Genomic DNA, 21,460 nt, shown 5'->3' on the forward strand with positions numbered 1-21,460 from the left:
ACAACAAAGACCCAATGCAGCCGAAAATAAATAAAATGTAATAAATCTATTTAAAAAAAAGACTGTTTAAGCATTCATATTGCCTACGAAGAATTTCTCTATCATTTTCAAAAATTTATGTATGGTTCTTCATTGATTTATTGATTTAATTTGTGTTCTTTTAAAAGATAATTTCTGAAAGATGTTCTGGAGTTCAGGGGTCAGAAGTAAAGTTTTGTGCCTGTTCTCGATCATCCTGAAAATGAAAGATTGTTTCATATTCACTTTTAGTTTGAGTAATAAAGGGCAATCTTGTGCTATTAATGAACTTGAGAAAAAATTCAGCCTTTTGTATGCTTGCACATGAAATCTCAGTGCTATGTAACACACGTGCAGATTATATTTGTATTATCTGTTTTGTTGTTTTGTTTGTAAGCCTGTGGAGTATAGAGACCAGGACCAATCTGTACTCTGCTACGTGCTTGTCTGAATGACAGGATCAATTCTCCTGACCCTAATGCCCACATCTATATAATTTCTTTAAATATGAAATTCCTATTCATCTCATGTTCTTAAAGCATTCCCAACCCCTAAGAATAAATCATACCTCCCCATCCTATGTCATCTTATCATTCTCACATTGATCTACATTTTTACCCCTCCCCTCTTGCCAGAGGAGAAGAGGGAATGGCATGTGAGAGTAGTGGGGTTGAGTAATGGTGAGAAAGAAAAAAGCCCCTGAGAGCTTTTAGGGAACAAGTCTAGTTGCTAACAGCCAGGTTGTGATATTCCTTTGTGGAAAATAATTCCATAGAATATCAACCTCAGATGAAGACTTTGTGACCGTGATGCCACAAGACAAAAACAAGTGGACTCTATAACCATGCATGATCAGAGATAACACCAAGATCACCCATAACCATAAAAATAACAAACATCTCCCCTTTCCTGGTTAACATTAAGTGACTGCTGCTTATTATTCAGTGACAACTCTAGCCCTACTCTATTAATTCTGTCTCCTAGATTAAAAAAAAAACTTTGATGCCCGTGTATCAAATTCCTCTTGCTTTGAGACAGTGACCTATCTAAACAGAACTCTGCTTCCTTGAATCCTCTTCTAAATCACCAAGTATAAATTAAAATTCCTGTGATGTTGTCTTCCTTGTTGTAACAAACTTAATAAGACAAATTTTGTTCCCAGCAGTATTCCTGGTGGCTTTGGCTGGTGAGCATTGATAGCAGAGTGTCCTCGCCTCAGGAGGGGCCAGCAGCAGCAGACCAACAGCAATCAGCGACTGGTGGGAGGTGTTAGGTATCTTCCAGTGGTGTCCACAGATGGGTACAGGCCACTTAGAGGGCATGGTGGCCACAAAAGCTGCCTGCATCACTGGAATCTTGGCAAATACATTCACCCAGTGTCTATCTGTAGCAGGCAGAATCTATTGCTGGTGGAACTGGGGGCTGTGAAAACTCACATTCCATACTATCTCCCCTTTTATCAGGGCTGATCCCCTCTTTCAGAGGCTACAACCAATGCTGCATCCTTAGCTGTACCCTCCTCAGGCTGCAGATTAACTCCCCTCACCTATTATGCATTCTATCGCTTCAGGTACTGCTGAATGTGCATCTTTAGGTCTAGAAGTCATCAAAGCAAAGACCTGCTTGCTCAATTGTAGTCATCTGGTTTATATTTAGTGTGCTTATTTTCAATATCTTTTAGAGCTATTTTGAATTTTAAAATGACTATCTGATGTTCCCTTAATGAAAATCTTAAGCGTTAGGAGATTAAAGATCAAAAATCTTACCTTTCAAGGCAGGACCATTCATTCGTGACAATTCTCCAGTCATACCAATGTTTACTTAATCTTAAGAGCGAGGCCAACCCTATTAAAATGCTATGAACCCACACAGCAGTGAGTAACTAAAAGTACCTTGATCTTGTTAATTTTCTCCCAATTTGGCTTTTTAATCAAGTTAGGAGTAAAACTCCAGCATAGCCTAGTAGGAAGAATATTGGATTTGGAAGTACGATACATAGGTCTAAGTGCTATGTCTTGTGACCTTGGCCACGTGGCTGAGCTTCCATTTCCACAACTGTAAAGAGGTGATTATATCACCACTAAAAATTACCATTAAAACAAATTAAATGATGATGGTCATAGGTGCTGTTTTCTGAGCGTTGCAACTACAGCCAACATTTACTGAGTGCTCACACTGTGCTAGGTGTTACTATACACAGTTCACTTGATTACTTAATCTTCGTAACATACTTGTAAGTTGCACATGATCACTTCTTTTGTAGATGAATAAACCAGCTTTTATGGAGGTTGAGTAACTCGCGCAAGAACAACAGTTGCAGAGGCAGAATTTAAGTCCACACCTATTTTTTATAGTTTATGCTCTTTGCTGTTACATTACACTACTACAGTACGCACCATGTAATATAAGCTCTCTGTACGATAAATAATAACTTTTATAAAGTGCAGTAGGGTTTACAAACACTTATATATACACTTGTATAAACTGATGCTCACAAAAATCCTATTAGCTAAAACAACTATGAGTATTATCCCTATTTTAAAGAGAACTGAGGTTCAGAACAGCTGTCAAGGACAAAAATGCTTAACATAGTAAATTTGAAATACTTGGGTGTTTGCTGCTATGAAAACTAAATGCCTGGATAGGTTGGATATTTTATTGTGTGCGTGTGTGTGTGTGTCCCGTAGATTGAACCATTAGCAGTGTTTAATATTAGCACAACACGTTGGAGAGAATTATACATTAGGATACTGTGTAGGGAGTTGAAATAAGAATGTTCTCATTGCTCCTGGGTTTTGCAACAGAGATTTAATTAAGATCCATGAAGACTTAATTTAAATTCTACTTGTCAGAACTGTTGATGAGCATTCCCTGTTTATCCCTTTTAATGTGTCATAGCACCTCCTGATATCTAAATATTTTCACATTCAATTAATTCCTGCAGCAGAAGCTGTCCAAAAATCTTTTAGGACCAACTGAAGGAAAAAATAAAAGTAATGCAATTAGTGCCTGTAGATCTTGGCATATATAAAATCGTGTATTTATAATAACTGTTTTCCATCCAAGAATTATATAATCCTTTATAACTTAACTATCATGCTGACCTGGGATTTTTCTAGGAAACAAAAAGCAATTTGTTGAGTTTTTTTTTTTTTTTTTTTGCGGTACGCGGGCCTGTCACTGTTGTGGCCTCTCCCGCTGCAGAGCACAGGCTCCGGACGCACAGGCTCAGCGGCCATGGCTCATGGGCCCAGCTGTTCCACGGCATGTGGGATCCTCCTGGACGGGGGCACGAACCCACGTCCCCTGCATCGGCAGGTGGACTCTCAACCACTGCGCCACCAGGGAAGCCCTGTTGAGATTTTTAAAGAAGTATTTTCAGGCAGAGAGGTTTTTTGGAACATATTTTTCCTTCCCGTGTGGAGAATTCAACAGCACTTGTTAGGAGAAAATATGATTCATGAATAAACCAGTAATTTGGTAAAGCAAGGAAGTCCCTTTAATTTTTAAAGATTGAAATTTTAGACTTATGGTGCAATAAGGGTTATTAAATCAATATAGAATTGTTTTCCACTTGGAATAGAATCACTTGGTACTGACAACATTTTTAGTCACTAATGAATATATGTAACAGTATTTTAAATAGGAAAACTGCAAACATGACCTTGATTTATATTTTAGTGAAAAAACTCTCAAATGCAATATTTTATTACATTTCAGGATCATCTATTACTTTTGAAATTTTCTCCCCTTTTATTTTCATATTATTAATTGTGGTTTTCCTCATTCTATCACTGCACTTCAATTTGTTTAGAATCTGAAGAATATAAAAAGTAAAATACGAATCACCATCAGCTTAATAGGTAGAGATAAACTCATAACATTGTATGTTTAATGCTCTAACTCTGTGATCAAAGTTATATTTCACATTGCTCCTAGCTTAATAATTATATTGGACTTTATGTATGAAATAGAACATCTTAAGAATTATACACGTGTTTTCAATTTTCATAAATAAAAAATATTCCCATTTGTATTTTTCTAATGACTTTTTCCATCATAAAACCCTCTAAGTGTCAACACTGAGTCAAGCATACGTTTATTTAACACCTTTTTTTATTTTTGCCGAGTACTGCGCTGGGCAGTGGTTCTCAACTGAGACATATCTTGGAAGGCCCTTCAGTCTGGTGAGAGACCAGAAACAAGTGCTTTCCAAACAGTAGTTAGGTATCATGGCAAGGTAACGGGTGATATGGCAATGCTGAAAGAAGTGCTAAACTTGTATTCAGTTTTCAAGAAAGTTGCAATTATTCGACATTTGTTTCATCACATGGACCGTGTCCGTGAAAGTATTAAATTTGTTTCTCGGAGTTATATGACAGGCCCAGGCCGCCAAGGATTTTGTCTCTGATGGTGGCAGGAAGGGATTAGTAGAAGGTTGACCCCAAATAAGTCTATCTATTGTCTGTTTTCCAGAAATAAATGTAAATCTAGTTTCTCCAATTAGTCTATCATGTACCTGTTTTCCAGAAACAGATACAAACCTCTGTTAAATACATTTAAATTGGCAAATTTTACTACCATTTTACTGATAGTGAATAATTATCAAATTTTACCAGTTTATTTTCTGCTCAGTGAAGTAGAACGTCTTTTTCTTGGCCTAAACTTTGTACTTTTAAATGTCTGTGAAATGCTTGGTCCATAGTCGAGACCAGAAAAGTTCCTTTAGTCACCTAGGGTGACTTCTTGTGTGACACATCGCTGAGATGGATCTGGATTCCTTAGTCACATGTTATCTTTTGATTTCTCTCTTTCTATGTCCTGGGAAGAACCCCACTCCTGTTATTCTCCTGATGTTAGGGCTATTGTCACCTCGTCTTTCTTCTCCTGGGGAGGCATATGTCCGTTGATTTTTCGGGGAGAAAAAAAATCTCTCCACTGAGAATTCTTCTCCCAGCGTCTGTCAGTTTTCATTTTATCATGTTGATGCAAGAAGCAAGATTCCATGTACTAGTGATCTCCCCAGATACCTCACGTTCGCTAATCTGCTTTTAAAGCATGGAGAGGGAAATGAACTGGGATAGAGTCTATGGGAAGAATTTGGCATGGAAGATGAATAGGATAGGTTTCCACACTTTTCCTAAGTGACTCCATAAACATTTGAGAAGCAAAGAAACTTATAGGTGAGAGTCATGAGTGAGAAGGGAGGATTTTTAGTACTTTCGGCATCTGTTGACCTTACTCAGGCTCTCTGGAGTAACACTGACAAGCCTGGTTACTTTCACTTGGCAGTAATTCCAGCTGACTTGACCCTTGCTTGTTTGTCTGGTGTTTTGCTCAGGAGAGAGACAGAGGCATGAATTCTTCTCAGATTCTTCCAGAACTTATTCTTGCAGATCTAATTTTTCTGTCACTATTATCTCCTTATAACCCCCCTCTCATTTGGATTCCTGCAGACAATGAAGTTGAAGAAGGAGAAGGCAGGGACTCTACGGACTCAGGTGCTCGTCTCAACTTGAATGCAGAAAATATTTTTGCTCTCAAATTAAACAAAAGATACCTGTGTTATAAGAATTTTACTTTTGGGAATTCCAAGTTTCTTTCCACTAGTAACACTCAGAGAAACAATGTTCTAAAAGTTCTAATTTTGCCAACCAGAAATGGGACACTGAAACACAGAGGGCTGAAATAAATACAGTATTAACAAAACAGTATAATCAGTATATTCAATGTACTGAAACATTTCAGCTACATTATGTTCTATTACCATTTGTTATTCTGTTAAATTCAGGGATAGGAGAATTTAAAACAAACAAAAAAAAAGATAGGCTCATCCTCAAGGAGCTTACAATTTTCCAAATTGGAAATTTCAGTTTTTTTCAAAAATGTGAAAAAGGATCACTGAAATAAAGGGAACTAGGAAAACGGCCTGGTGCCTGGCTGAATAACAGATCCAGAAAGCCTTGTTTGATCCGTCGTCACTCTCAGCACTGAGTCTGGTGCTCTGGCTGGCTCCTGATCAGTTTGTTGATGTACATTATTCGTATATACTGGTCACAGCATAACATTATGCTGCTGGGGATAAAGTATAAAAGTACCTTTATATCACAATTGAGTTTCTGTAGTTAGAAGTTCCACAAATAATTAATGGATTCTGTTTTTTTCCAGGTTGAAAGGCAGACTCAGAGACCTGAATCCAGTTAACCCAGAGACATAAGTTCAGTTCAAAATGTCATGGCCTAATATGAAGGAAAAACTCCAGATTTTGACCTGTGAAAAGACAAGTTTCCTATTTTCTTTATTCTCACTTCAGTGGGAGTACAGGCTATCAATAAAGAAAAAAGTTATGAACAGTTTGTCAATTAGGGAACATTCTAGGAGGTATGATATGTAAGGTGAGATAACAGGCTAATCAGCTAGCCTAGTGAAGCCTCAGTAACTAGCTTGAAAATCTCACCTTGACGCAAGTAAATATAGCAGTCTTGAAAGACCTTAAGTTTCAGGGTCATATAGATCTTGATTCAAATCTTAGTACTATCATTTATTAGCTGGACGAATTTGGGCTTATTAATTAAATTTTCTGAGTTTTATTTTCTTCATCTGTAAAACTTGGAAGATATTGGTGTCTTCCTTAAATGGTTGGTGTAAATATGAAAAAATTTTAAAATAGTATATTTAAGGATTATTGGTTTGGAGTCTAATTTGTAGTAACTTTCAATAAATGTTAGCTAAGGTGGTCTTGATGTTGAGGATGCCTCTCATGGGTTTCAAATTTAATGAGGCAGATACTATTCTCTGACAAGACACAGCTTAAATGTTTATACTTATAAAAGTGTTACTTTTGCTTATACTAATTTTTTTAGCATGCTTTCTCATGTGTGCTAAAGATAACTGATGCGTCATAGCCTAGATCGTTCTAAAATCACAGCTATTTTCCTTCACCAATTATCTCCCCCACCCAAGGATTTGGTATGTTAAACTCCACCTCTTCATCTATTTTAACTAGAAAGTTGACCAATATATTATGTTTCAAATATCAACTCAACTTCAAACTACTGTGTGGACAAAATATCTCAGCTACACCAAAGCATGGTTTCTATTATTATTCCAGAAGAGTACATTTTTTGATAAAGGACATATATCTTTATGTAAAATATGCTTTTTTTTTCATTTTTTAAAAACATCTTTATTAGAGTATAACTGCTTTACAATGGTGTGTTAGTTTCTGCTTTATAACAAAGTGAATCATTTATGCATATACATATGTTCCCATATCTCTTCCCTCTTGCGTCTCCCTCCCTCCCACCCTCCCTATCCCACCCCTCTAGGTGGTCACAAAGCACCGAGCTGATCTCCCTGTGCTATGCGGCTGCTTCCCACTAGCTAGCTATTTTACGTTTGGTAGTGTATATATGTCCATGCCACTCTCTCACTTTGTCCCAGCTTACCCTTCCCCCTCCCCATATCCTCAAGTCCATTCTCTAGTAGGTCTGCAAGGGTGTGTAGATGGGCACGTTCATTCATTCATTCATATGTTCTTATTTTTGAGTTTCTAAAGTGTTGAGAAAATAGTACTCTTGTGGAAATTATCATTGGCGTGGTTTGTATTTTAATGTATGCTTTGTGGCATTGACTCGTACCAATGTACCAATGTATTTTGTGGGAATGTGACATATTTATTCATAGGCAGGAAACGTCTGCATTTTGTCAGAGTAATGATCCTTTTTCAAAAGATGGCATCAATTTCTCCTTTGATACTTGTATTCTAAATTCCACAAAATGGGTAGTAATTTTAAAGAACAGAAGTTTTGGGTCTGACTTCTAACTTGAGATTTCTGCTGCCTATGTTTATGTATGACAGGGTATTCAGAAATAAAATGGACGTTGTTTCAGTGTAGTGACACACTAATGAATGTCCTACAGCAACGGTTCTTGAGATTTTCTTCCTGTGAGTCCCATTCATTCCAGACTCTACTATTCCATTGCTTTATCCTTAGTATTTGTGGAATGTTTATAACATCTACTTTGAGAAATACTTGTAAATCCTGGTCAATAGGATTCTGTTTCATTGTTCTATGAAAATTAACCAAGGCTCTCTCCACTCACTTTTCTCTATCTTGTATCTGAAACATAAATAATACCTTTAACGAAATTCAGAAAATTAATAAAGACTTAAATCAAAAGGTTTCCCATTGCTAGGCTTGGAGATGGAGGAAGATAAGCTACAGTAATTGTAATAAACCTTGGGAATAGTGTTTGTCTGATAGTGTGGTTGAAGAACACCGGGTTAGTTATCCTGGTCCTATCTTTGGCATTTATCAGCTGGTGAAATGATTTAATTTTCTTTTCCACTAGACTGTACTTTTGGAGAGAGGTAGGACTGGGTCTGTTTTGCTCAGTGGTAGATTTCGGAGCTTCTAGGAGGGTGCTTTGTAAGTAGTGTTGAACAAACATAGCAAATAAATGAGCTTCAGTTTCATCTTCTTTAGTATTAGTTTGACTTACAATTTTTTTCCTTGTTTAAACTCACAAAAATTTTACAAAATTATACTATTCAATGTAATGAAAAAATTAAAGTCCTATATAATTTTAAGGCATTACATTTATTCTTTAAATATCTATTTTGCTTATTTTGCAAAGTGGTTAAATAAGCTTCCTTTTATCATCAGAAGGAATGACTGTTTGAAGGATCTCAATTAACATTGTCTGCTTTTAATAGAACCTCTTATTTTCACGGCGTTGGATCAACAACATCATCAGAAACATGCTCATATATAAATGCCTTCAACCCATGTGGTTTCCTCTTTAGAGCTGATGGGGCTGAGTAAGTGTTAAGTTATAATGTTGATAAAAATTTCCCTTGTTCTTCTTGGCAGGCACAGTCAAGTTCTGATGTTCAGGTTATACTGCCAGCAGCATTTTTCAATTAACATTAATAGTCCCCCACAAAATGCTCAACATTTCAGTGGCACTGAACCCAGTGTTTCAGTGAAAAAATGCTCAGAAGCAAAGGCCTTTTCTTTCACTGATCTCCTTGTTCCACAGTTTCTGTACTTGGAATACTCTCAGAGAACTCTCAGTTCTCTTGAGTGGGTCTCAAGGATATTATTTTCTATCTTGTGCTTGCTTTATTTATAGAGTTTACTACTCGGATTTAAAAGTTGACAGGCATTGCCTTGCAAGTCCTGGAAAAATCCATTAGGAAGGTGTTAGGAATAGACATTCACATGGACTCACTGTACCATCACAAATACATCCTCCATGAAGACCTCCATCTTTTTGAACAGTTTTACTGTGATTAGTGAGTCAGACTCATAACAGAAGCCAGGACTTTTCACAGGGATGGTATGTTAAATTCCTGAATTTCCAAAGCTCGTGTTCAAAGGACACCATTATTATAAGTTATTTCTTTTAATTCAAGTAAACTACTCTGCTGAGTAAAAAGGAGTTTCATTATATGCAGTCAGCATTTAGACTTGGATTCTGCTTTAGACACTCGGACTATAACACCGATTTAAATGTGAAATATTTAAGTTAAAAATAGCTATTCTTTTTCAAAAAAAATAATTGGTTTGCGTCTTTTTTCTCCATTAACTTATCATATAATATAGAAAGACTTATCAATAGGGAGCCAAGTAAACTGCAGTTATGTGTCCTTAGAATTCTCTTCCCATCATCAGGGTTGCTAAACAAAATGATATTGGAGTGATCCAGTGCATTGGAATGAATCAAAGAATGACAACAATAACACCCATGCAACGCCTTGCCTTGCCTCTGCAGAAACTGTGATTCCAAAATGATAAACTGCATTTCAAAATGTAAGAATAATAATATGATTGATCTAGGGTAAGGCAGGAGTAGTGGGTGAATGTTGAGATCTTGCATGCCGATGGTGTGAGCCCAGTGAGAGGGAAGGGAAGACATTCCCAGTGGGAGGGAAGCAAATAACAAAACATGTCTCTCATATAGCACTTTTAGAATGTAACACCCATTTCCATATATCTTATCTAATTTGGACCTAAAATTTATGTGAGGTTGAATATGATTAGTATTCCTCATTCCAGAATTAGCACTGTTTCCATGCCAGTGTGCCTGCTATGAAGGGAGATGATTGGTCAACTTTAGGAAAATTGTTAAAACATCGTGAGCTTTAGCTTTTCTGGGAGGTAGTTTAATTTACTATTTATTCTACAAGCAGCTTCATAATGTTCAGAGAAATGAAACATGGACAGATCTCTTAAACTTCCTTGTCAGACAGGACTGCTCTCTCATCCATGAAATAGGTGGGTTGGTCCAGATCTGTGTGTCCCAATCTTGACTGCATGTTAGACTCACCAAGGGAGCTTTTAGACCTACCCTTGTCCGGGAGTTACGCCCAGAGTTTCTAATTTAATTAGCCTTAGGTGGAAGTGGGTTTTCTTTCTTTCCTTTTTTTAAAGGCTTCCCAGGTGAATCTGATGTGCAACCAAGATTGAGAACCACTGGAAGGGAATATCTGGGAGGTCTTCTCCTTCTTTGTCTCTTAAGTGCGTTGCAAGGATTTATGCAATAGCTCTGATGTTCCATGAGTTAATTGGAAAGAAATTCAACTTTTATTATTCATTTTATCCTGTCTGGATTTCTTGCTAGAAGTTAGATCCAAATCTCACCTAAGAGATTCTGGGAACTGTAGCATTCTTCAGCTGGACTCTTTATCACCCAGTTAAAACTCTCCTTAACTCAGCTCTCCTTGCAAACTTGTACCTGGTGGCCATCTGGCTGATTTAAAGAATTCGTGTGCATGCTAGAAAGTTCTCTCTGAACACAAGTGGTCAAAGAAGCAGTCATTTGGATACAGATGGGGACTGAATTAAAGATGAGAAATCAGGCAGGGAGGAGATTTCAGTGAGTTTTAGGAAATGATTGAGGGAAACCATGGGCAGGAAGTCAAGGGATTACAAACACCACAGAACACCTAGGCTTACCCTAGTCCTCTTTATGCAGCTGGACAGTCAAAGTTCTAAAACACAGGGAATAACATTTTTCAAAGAGACTTTTGAGAACCACAGAAAACAAATTTTAAAAAAATGAGCAAGTTACGTAAGTCAAAAAGAAGATGGAAAAAAATCCAAACAATGAGCTTTTGTGCTTCTAAGGGCCTAAAGAGAGGTGGAGGGCCATGAAGCTGCCAGTCACCGTCTGGGTACATGGGGGTGGGTGTGTGTGTAGGCATAAGTGTCTTTGAGGACAGATTTCATATTTGCTAAGAAGTTAATGTGAATTTACAGATGACAATTTCAATTTTTCCTGAAAGCTTCAAATGACTGAAGATGAAAATACTGTGGAAAAGCCTAGAAAATTGCACTGATTTAAGATAACCACAAAGCATATTCAATAGATGGAAATTTTTAAGAACCACAATTTTCTAAGCACTTACTCCTTAATCACTGGCCAAGAGTGGTAATGAATATTGCGGTTTGTCTGGGTTGGATGAAGAGTTGGGGGTTGAAGGTGGACACCTGGGGTGACATGGAGATGATCCTGTGTGGTTACTATTTTAACCATTTTAACTTCAACATCAGTTTCAGAAAAGCAGTATCCTCTGTCATAAAAATCTATGACCACTTTTCTGATTTGTGTTAAACTTCATTTTGTATTGATATTTCCTCATGTTGAAAAATACCGCAAGGTGGTACTAGGTTATTTTTACAAAATGCTTTGTTTCCATCTAGTAAACAACAAAATGCAATCAAATTTGCTGAAGAAGGAGATATGTTCTCTTTTATGACCACTAAGTTTTATTTAGCACGTTTGTACCAGAGTTTGGCAAATGATAGCTTGTGGGACAAATCTGTCAGCTAAGAATGGTTTTACATTCTAATTTGTATTTTAATTTTTTTATATGTATAATAATTAGTTTGGCTGTTTTTAATCTGAGGCTGCTACAAGGAAGTAATTTGGTAACACTTATTATGGAATAATTTGCGTTGTATAATCAAGTAAACCAAAATGAAGGTTTGCATTTTTTTGTACTGAATGAAGAATCATTTCATTCTTGTAAAATGAGTTAACAAAAGAAGGTGTGGCATGATTATTTTCCTGATAATCAAATGTATGGCTTTTCATAAAAGTCAACTAAAAGATTAGGTAAAATTATTAAAAAATGCTAGTTAGAAAATCAATCTTTTTTTTGTCATTAATGAGAAATATTTTAGGAGCTAAGTTTTTACATCTTCACAGTTAGAATAATCAAAAAACAAAAATAAGTTTGTAGGAAGTTATATATTTTTAATGGTTGAGAAAAATAATATTTTGAGGCACATGAAAATTATATGGAAATTCAAATTTTAGTGTCTACCTAAAGTTTTATTGGAACATAGTCATGTCCATTCATTTGCATTTTGTCCATGGCTACTTTGGGGCTACAATGGCAGAGTGGAATAATTGTGACAGAGACCATGTGGTTGCAAAGCCTAAAATATTTACTTTAGGGCCCTTTACAGTAAACATTTGTCACCCCCTGAGGTGATCCCTCTTCACCTGATGGGTGTGAGTTGTATGTGCACCTAAATATAGTAAAATGAGGTGAGATTCTTATCTTGGAATCATTTAAATCCAAACTTTACATCGGCTCATGAAAATATCTTGGTATAAAATAGGTTTTTAGGTTCCAGATTACGTCCCTACTTTATTTGAGCATTCTCACCCTTCTCAGTGTGGAGGGACCAGGCTAATTCACACACCTGGAGCCATTAAATTGTAGGCAGTTTAGTTTCTTATTGAAAACTAGAGTAAGAATTTTGTGGCTTAAAACTTACTCCAAAGTTTGTTGAGGAAAAAGTATCAAGTACACTATATATAAAATAGATAATCAACAAAGACCTCCTGTATAACACAGGGAACTCCTCTCAATGTTCTGTAATAACCTCTATGGGAAAAGAATCTGAAAAAGAATAGATATAGGTGTATGTATAACTAAATCACTTTGCTGTACACCTGAAACTAACATGACATCGTAAGTGAACTATACTCCAATATAAAATAAAAAATTAAAAAATAAAGTGATTAGCAAACAAAAAGTATCAAGTAATAGTTGTGATTGTATGACTATAATGCAATTACATACTACTTATTAGGTGAAAGTTTTCTTTCTGGAGTTTAGATCTTCACCGGAAATAGAAGCATAAGACTTCAGACAACTGAACTAAATCCTAAATTGTAAGTATAATCTAGACATTCACATGGGATTATTACATAATCCCAATTATATTTAAACTTCTATTTTTAGAAATATAAGGGAATCAATTTAATTTTGAGAATTTTATTTCAATATGCAAAATTATGAAAACTGAGCTGTACCAGTGGATTGATATCAGCAAATAATAAATTCAAATAAAACACATATATACCTACACATAAGTCCACAAACTTTGAATGGGAAATAGATTGTTACTCTTATAATTTAAACATAGAAAGTAAAATTTTAAAGAATGAAAAAAAAAAGTTAGTACAGTCAATTCTCAATATTCATGGTAGTTTTGTTCTATAGACTCACTTTACCTACTGAATTAGAGAAGACTGAAGCTTTGCTTCTAGAGCAAATAAATACAGGGGGAGGTTCCTGTGAGCCTCCAATCACATTTTCATCAACTAATCAATACATAACGTTCTGTTATGTGTGTTCCTGTTTAAAGGCATATTATTTAATATATATTGTTGATTCATTGACTCTGAACTCATGACCAACACCCCTATAACACCCACATGAAGCTTATCTAATACGCCTCCTTTTTCCATTAGGTACCTCACAGCCATCTTGTGCTTAGGACACTGCACAGCACGTCAACACTACACCTGGGGTCATTTAAAAAATTTTTATTTTATATTGGAGTCTAGCAGATTAACAATGTTGTGTTAGCTTCAGGTGTACAGCAAAGTGTTTCAGATATACCTATGCATGTATCTATTTTTTTTCAAATTCTTTTCCCATTTAGGTTATTACAGAATATTGAGCAGAGTTTCCTGTGCTATACAGGAAACTGTCCTTGTTGGTTCTCTATTTTAAATATAACAGTGGGTACATGTCAACCCACCTGGGGCCATTTTATTTATTTATTATTATTATTTATTTTTGCGGTACACTGGTCTCTCACTGTTGTGACCTCTCCCGTTGCAGAGCACAGGCTCCGGACGTGCAGGCTCAGGGGCCATGGCTCACGGGCCCAGCCGCTCCGCGCCCGTGTCCCCTGCATCGGCAGGCGGACTCTCAACCACTGCGCCACCAGGGAAGCCTCACCTGGGGCCATTTTAAACAGTGAAATCACCGACAACAAAAACTTCAAAAACGCTAAAAATGTGGCCCTAACTAGACCTCAGAAAGGAAATATTTACACTCTGAGAGCTGAAACAGGAAGGCAGAGTGTTGTTTCGTTTGACCTCAGCTGGGAATTTGCCCATCAGAGCAACTCTGCCCTTGTCTGTGACAGACCCCAAAAGCCCATGAATACGGAGTTTAGGGTTACAGATAAATTTTAGCAAGTAAGCTTGTTTGCAAATACAGAATCTATGAATAATGAAGGTGGACTACATATGCAACATTCTTCAAGGGAATATTTTAAAAACAGCTGAAGAAGAAAATCCACAAGCTAAGTTCCATATTAAATATGACAGTGAGTTCATGGCATGAAGACAAGTTTATGTTTGTATTATCATTTATCAAAATTAGAGAACAAAATTGAAACCAAAATTAGAGAACAAAATGAAAACAAAATTGAAAACAAAATGGATATCCATATGTTTCAATTATCAGTCACTAGATACCTAGGTATGGCGCCCTGATTTAAAAACTTATGTGGTCCGTTTAATTCTGCATATTGAAATAAAATTCTCAAAATTAAATTGATTCCCTTGTATCTCTAAAAACAGAAGTTTAAATATATGCAAATGACAAACTAATACATGATTGAATTAAAAAAGCAAACTGTACTTGATAATATTCTTGCCTAGACAGAATCTGATATCTAGAATAGATTGATCTCTCTCTCTCATCTGATGGAACCCATCACGTGTTTCATCATGTAAAAGCCCTACCTGCCCTACCTATTGGCTTATAAAGGTTCACTCGGTAGATTCGGTACAGCCACTATCTCTCTGATCAGTTTTGCAATGCAACATCCAGAATGTGATTAATTTCTGAAGGCAAATATTCAGGTAATTTCTCTATGAATTAGGAGAAAATGAGAGTCTCATATTTTAAAATTCCACTCAACATTTAGTCTTCATACTTATCAATATATTTTAAAATGCTACTTTTTGTTTTTAGTGTTTAGCAACTTGCTTTAATTTATATGATGACAATTCTATAACTAAGATTTAGAACAGAAGTTATAAGACAGGATTCTTAAGAAATATGTATTCTTTTTTTTAACATCTTTATTGGAGTATAATTGCTTTACAATGGTGTGTTAGTTTCTGCTTTATAACAAAGTGAATCAGCTATTATCTATTGAAATGAGTTTATCTTTTCCTGCTGACTGAAACAATTTGGTTTCAATTCATAACTAAAGTGCATTACTAGAAGAAATAACATTTCAGCTTTTATGTGTAAGGGGTCCTCCAAGGCTTACAAAACCCCAAAGTAAATATTGCCAGTATTTATCTTGAATGACGTTTTGAAGTAGTCAGAAATTATTTCTATTTCCTTCAGAAGTGGAGAAATTATGCCTGGGTTACATTCACGAACAGATATATTTGTTGCAGCAGTTGCTGAAAACATTTTTTTGAATATTGTAGATAAGTAACATGGAAATATTTGTCACTATGGGAAAACACAAAGAAATCTTTACATTAATTTAAAACACATCCTTAGAGATAAAGTAAAAGGATATAAGAGGGGTAATGACCTGAGTTTTTGTTTGTTTGTTTGCTTTTATGTTGTTGTGTTTGACATTTGTTTCTATCCTTGATCTGCTGGAACTAGAACAACTCTGGGCAAATAGTGAAATTATGTATATCAACATTAATATAAAATAGAAATAATATATGCAGTTTGAAGAGCATGTTTAAATGATTACCCTTCATTTGTGGAAACACACATGTGAAATAAAAATTTTAAAATATGTATATGAATAATAACCACCAAATTTACAATAGTGATAGTCTCAGGGGAGGGAGTATAATGGGAGAAGAGAGATGGCTTCTTATATGTATTATATATTATTATGTATATACAATTACGTATTATATATTACGCTATGTATTGTATAAAATATGTAAATTATATACAATTATGTATTATGTATATATAAATATATATTATATATAATATAACATATATATTATTAGAGGTATATATAATTATCATAATTATATATAATGTTTAAAGGTGAAGAATCATATTATTCTCTATACATTTCTTTATGTTGGAAATATTTCATAAAGTATAAGATAGCTCATTCATGAAAGGAGAGAAGGAAAAGAAACTCAGTGATAACTCTATGCAAATGACAGAGACATAGCTTACAATGGAGGAAATGAAAAACCATTTAGTGTTGTCAGGACACACTGAGAAAGAGGTGTTCCCAACAGAATTAGCACCTGTACGGGAAACAGCAGTTACAGTTCACATTGTGATAGATGTTACTAGGAGCTCTCCACTGATCATTCTGTACTTTAAACCTGAATCAAATATTTAATAATATTTAATACACAGAGATCATAGGACATGTTTTAAAATTAGAAATACTTCTTAGTGAAATCAAAGATAATAACATCTTGCATATATTTAAATGCTCTTATCTGATAACTAATATTGAGAATTCATCTCATCAAGTTAAGAAATAATCTTAAAAAAGAAGGCCATATAATTTGGCACTCTTCATTGGAACTTTGTTTGGAAGGTTGGCTTACATAGCCCCCAGAGATCTAACAGTTTCTAACCCTTTACTTTTTCCAACAGTGTCTGCATAGACCATAACTAAATGGACAAATATCTTAAAAAAAACTCACAAAATAAATACATCTGGGACTATATCAGTTTTTACAGTTATGGTTAATTCTTTACTTTGGTCAAATATTTTCAATAAGTGAAACACTCCTGGTGGCTATAACTTTGTGTATTATTTTGATTGATTTTTTTTCTTTAAAACCTTCTTGACAATAATATACTATTATCCCGTTTTAAATGATTGCCACATATTGTAATATTTTATCGCCTTATTTTTCCAGAATAACTGTGGTAATTTTTAATATATAGTTACCATGCAAGTACTTTAAAACCAAAAAAGCTTTCAGATAATGAACAGTTATAACAGTCTATCATTTAACATCTGAATTTTAAAATTTTAGATCATGTAGCAGCATCTCTTTTCCTCCCTTATGTTCCTTAGAACAGCACTGTGTAAGAATGTTACTTAAGTTATATTATTTAATAATGTTGTTGGTGAAGTTATGATGATGGTGGAGTTAAGATACAGAACTGAAAATCATTAATCATTCATGGCATCTATATTACCTGTTATTTTTGTTGTTGTATTTTGTTGCCATAGTCATCGAACCTCATGGTTCACTCAATGTGTTAAGACATTCTAATAAATGTAATCTTAATCTGATTAGAAAACCGTAACTACTTGAAAATTCAAAAGTATTTGTTGAATTTAAAATAATAGCAGGAAGTAAGCATTTCACCTCAGTACTTTAATAGATGCAACATTATATTCATCTTTCTAACAGAGGCAATAATGTCCCCGAACTGATCATTTTGTAGTGAAATAACCACAGCCTGGAGACAGTCCAGTTAAATTTCTCAGCTAAATAGATATAGTTTCTTCACTCCCCAGAGGCTTTCCTCATCACTTCATTTGTCACTGAACTATTTTTCTGTTTCACAGTCATATACCCAGAGGATTACCTGACTTTGGAATTAAACACCTGGCTTGCCACAGGTGGTGTTTGGGGTGCCCTTTTTTTAATCTTCTTTTAACACCTTTATTGGAGTATAATTGCTTTACAATGTTGGGTTAGTTTCTGTTGTATAAAAAAAGTGAATGTATTTTGTTAAAACTTTAAGCACAGAAAAATAAAGCATAATATCATGTTCTCAGAGACAGTGTCACCATCCTTTTCCAAGTCATCAAAAGTTCAGAGGTTTTACATTTTGATGCCTTTAGAACAAACTCACCCAAGTAGTAATCTCTTAAACACTAGAATAAAACCAATCTGCTTATTTCACAGCCAGCTGCTGCTCTATTGGCTCTCGCTTTATAGAAAAGCATAAACTAGAGAGGAGAAAAGTCAGGAAGGAAAATACCAAGAGAAGCAATAACAGAGCATAAAAGATTATGTTTGAGATGGCAGGGTATCAAGATGGTTTGGTAATTTCTATTTATCCCTCATTATCCAGGATTACAGACATAAATTTGGACTGATTTATTATTTCCACATTATTATCTAAACCTACTCTGTCAATCTTCTAGTTGAATTAACTCAAATCATGATTTGCCACTCTAATAAACACAAAATTATATTGGCTAAGAGCAATTCCATGGTACTGAACTAATGAATTATCTGTCCTTGGAGAAATCATTTATATTTTCTCTGCCACATTTTAATCACCTAGCCTAGAAAAACTCTAGTTTCCCTTCTAGCTCTATAAACTCATGAGTCTATGAATTTTCTTAGGAGAAATGAGAAACATTTTCCCTTCATGAAGCAGACCTTTAATTGTTATTTTTATTATGATAAATGCAAAAGAGACAGTTTTTATCTTTTATATGAAGTTTTATATTGAATTACATAAAGTAATGTTTTAAAAAATAAATTCTTCCATTGATTTTCTCCCTGCATTTTTCCTTTTGTTGTTAGCCTTCTTTGCAATAGATGGTGCTCTTTTCTCAGAGAAACTACTTGTCTTATTCCTCATCAAAAGATCAGGAAAATTAGTTTTACTCTTTAACAATCATCAATTAAAGAAATCGTACATCAAAGTAGAAAGAATTGATAAACAACTTGCAGCACGTTGATAATGGAAGCATAATGGAGAAAATGATTGTTAAACGATTAAAGAGCTCCATTGAAACCTGCAATACTTGCTGAATAGATGAAGCCAATATTGTAGCCAAATATGAAAATGCCATGCTTGCTCCATACATAGAACCCCTAGTAGAAAGAAAATCCTAAATCAGGAGCCATTTTAAAGTATTAAAATAATTATCTACTTCAACAAAAGTGAAAATATAGTATTCCATATTAACATGTAGGATTTGAATATGCACATCAACACTAACACAATCTATTTACATCAATCTCAATGCTGAGAGTTTGCACACTCTTTGCCAGATAAACCTGGAACATCTGGGCAAATAGAAAGTGGGCCATGAACTCTTTTGAAACAATTTCATTGGATAAAGACACTGCTTAATTTTTCCAGAGCAACCATTACTTCTTATGTAATAGTTTATAATCCAGAATTATGCTGCCTTTGGTCACTTCTAACTAGTTTCAGCTTTTGGAGGCATTGAAAAACTGTCATGTCCTGCAGTTCTGAACCACCCTACCTATCCCCATTCAGTTTGTGACTCTCCTAGCAGATCTGCAGCTGCCAACTGCAAACTGGTCTAGGCAACACAGCTGTCATGTTTGTCACAGCAAAACGACACTATTTACTGTGGAAAGACACCAGAAAAACTTCCTCTATGAGTGTGGCCTCAGGATGGAAGAAAGAGTGGAATAAGGGCTGCTATGACCAAGGAAGAGGAAGGTAGGCCAGTGGTACAGCAAAATACCCTGGCACCAGCAGGAGTAGGAAAGTTGCCAAGGTTCATCTCTGAAAAGAACTGAGCAGGAAACCTGCCCCTCCTCTCCCCAATTAGGGGTAAAATAACTAGAATTTCTCTTCCATTATTCACAAATTATTGTTTCCACAGCTCCTTTGGAAGGGACTGTGGGACACTGTGCTCAAGAGCTGAGAGCCCTCTTGGCTCAGTATAAGCAAGCTGTAAGATAGACTTTTTTTTTTTTTTGCCGGAGCTTTATAGTTTTACCAGAGCAACTTCTCCGTTCCCAAAATTTTGGATTATGTCTTTATCAACGGAGCGAAGAATAGAAAAGTAGGATTTTGTACTCAAACAGCAACCATTCCATCCACTGTCACCTCCATACTCTCCCCTGTTCACCTCCTTTTTCTCACCCTCCCGCCGGACACCGTTTATGCCCCTATTAGCCACTGAAATCTACACTCGGAGCCCTGTAGCCTTCCTTACCTGACAATCACATACATGACCAGGAAGTTTCCGAAGAGACCCACCACGCACACAATGGAGTAGAGGGCCATGATGGTGATGGCCGTGATCATGGAAGGACTGCCGGTCGAAGGGCACAGGCTGTCACTCCCGCCCAGCTCGGTGCGGTTCGGACCGCATGGGTCGGACAGGTTGCCTTCTAAGTGGGAGAAGTTGACCCAGGAACTAGGGTTGGGTCCCGGGGAGCAACTTGAAGAGTGCGTGAAGGGATCAGTGCAATTGCTGGCGTTCTTGGGGACGCTGCTGCTGTCCATGGTGCTGACGACCGGCCGGCTGGGACCGCGTTGCGAGTAACCGCGAGCACCCGGACTTTCAGGGTCTACGCGCCTCCGCTGCTTCCTCTCGCCGCTGCCACAGCTCCGGCTATTTCTTATAGACCAACCCTGGCGGAGCCAGAGAGGAGAGTCAGGCAGAAGGAGAGAGCTAAGCATCTGACGGTATCCTCTGCTTGTAGCCCCCTCCCACCTTAGAAGTACAGAGACACATCGTCAACCCCACACCGCTGGGGGGAGGGGAAGGAGGGCTGTGCGGGATCCAGAGGCTGGAGCGGAGGGAGGAGAGAGAAGTGGATTTTGCGCAAAGCGATCCAACGACTTGGTTTCCTCACTCGGCACTCGTCTGTGTAAACACCTCTAAGGAGGGGCAGAACAAGGAAGGGAGTTGGAGAGAAGGGGTTGGAAGTGAGACAAACAGAGAGTTAGTTTTTGGAGGCTGTAAAGCATAAGAAAGGGGGCTGACATCACTCTTTTTCCAGCGCCGTTTTCTCAGTATAACATGACAGGAAAGACATTGACTTGATGCAACTCTGACCACCCTACACCCCAGCGCTCTTCCATCCTTACTGCCTAAGCAATCGTTTGGGGGCAGGGTACACAAAATCTTCTTCTTTAGCCCTCCTTGCCTCAGACCCGCCTGTCCGCGAAAATGTAACCGTGTGTTTCCTATCACCAAGTGAGAATTTCCAACCCTTCAAACCTGCCTGAAACAAGAGTGATTACTTCTCTGAAAAAGAAATGAAAAACAAACTTTTAGAAAGGAAACCTATTCCCTTTACTCCATATTCCTTTATTTCTCCTAGAGTAGAAGCGTTATTTGCATCTGATTTCTATCCTGGTGAGGAAGAGGCGTAGGAACTGGGTACAGAAATCAGGGAGTTGTGGCGTCCA

At 36.4% G+C, this 21,460-nt stretch overlaps 1 protein-coding gene across 3 annotated transcripts in view; it reads right to left on the reverse strand.

Moving 5' to 3' along the window:
* OPRM1 (opioid receptor mu 1) overlaps window positions 1–20,563 on the reverse strand; it is a 158,449-nt gene extending 137,886 nt beyond the window's left edge. For 2 of the 3 annotated variants that reach the window (XM_060029741.1, XM_060029740.1), the window contains exon 1: window positions 20,256–20,548. In XM_060029741.1, the coding sequence (XP_059885724.1) occupies window positions 20,256–20,548 (293 nt within the window). Of the gene's footprint in view, window positions 1–20,255 lie in introns of all 3 variants that reach the window. The other variant, XM_060029742.1, reaches the window with a different exon arrangement.
* Between the last annotated feature and the right edge of the window lie 897 nt (window positions 20,564–21,460).

This window comes from Delphinus delphis, chromosome 14 (genome assembly GCF_949987515.2).
Source record: "Delphinus delphis chromosome 14, mDelDel1.2, whole genome shotgun sequence".
Lineage (NCBI taxonomy): Eukaryota > Metazoa > Chordata > Mammalia > Artiodactyla > Delphinidae > Delphinus > Delphinus delphis.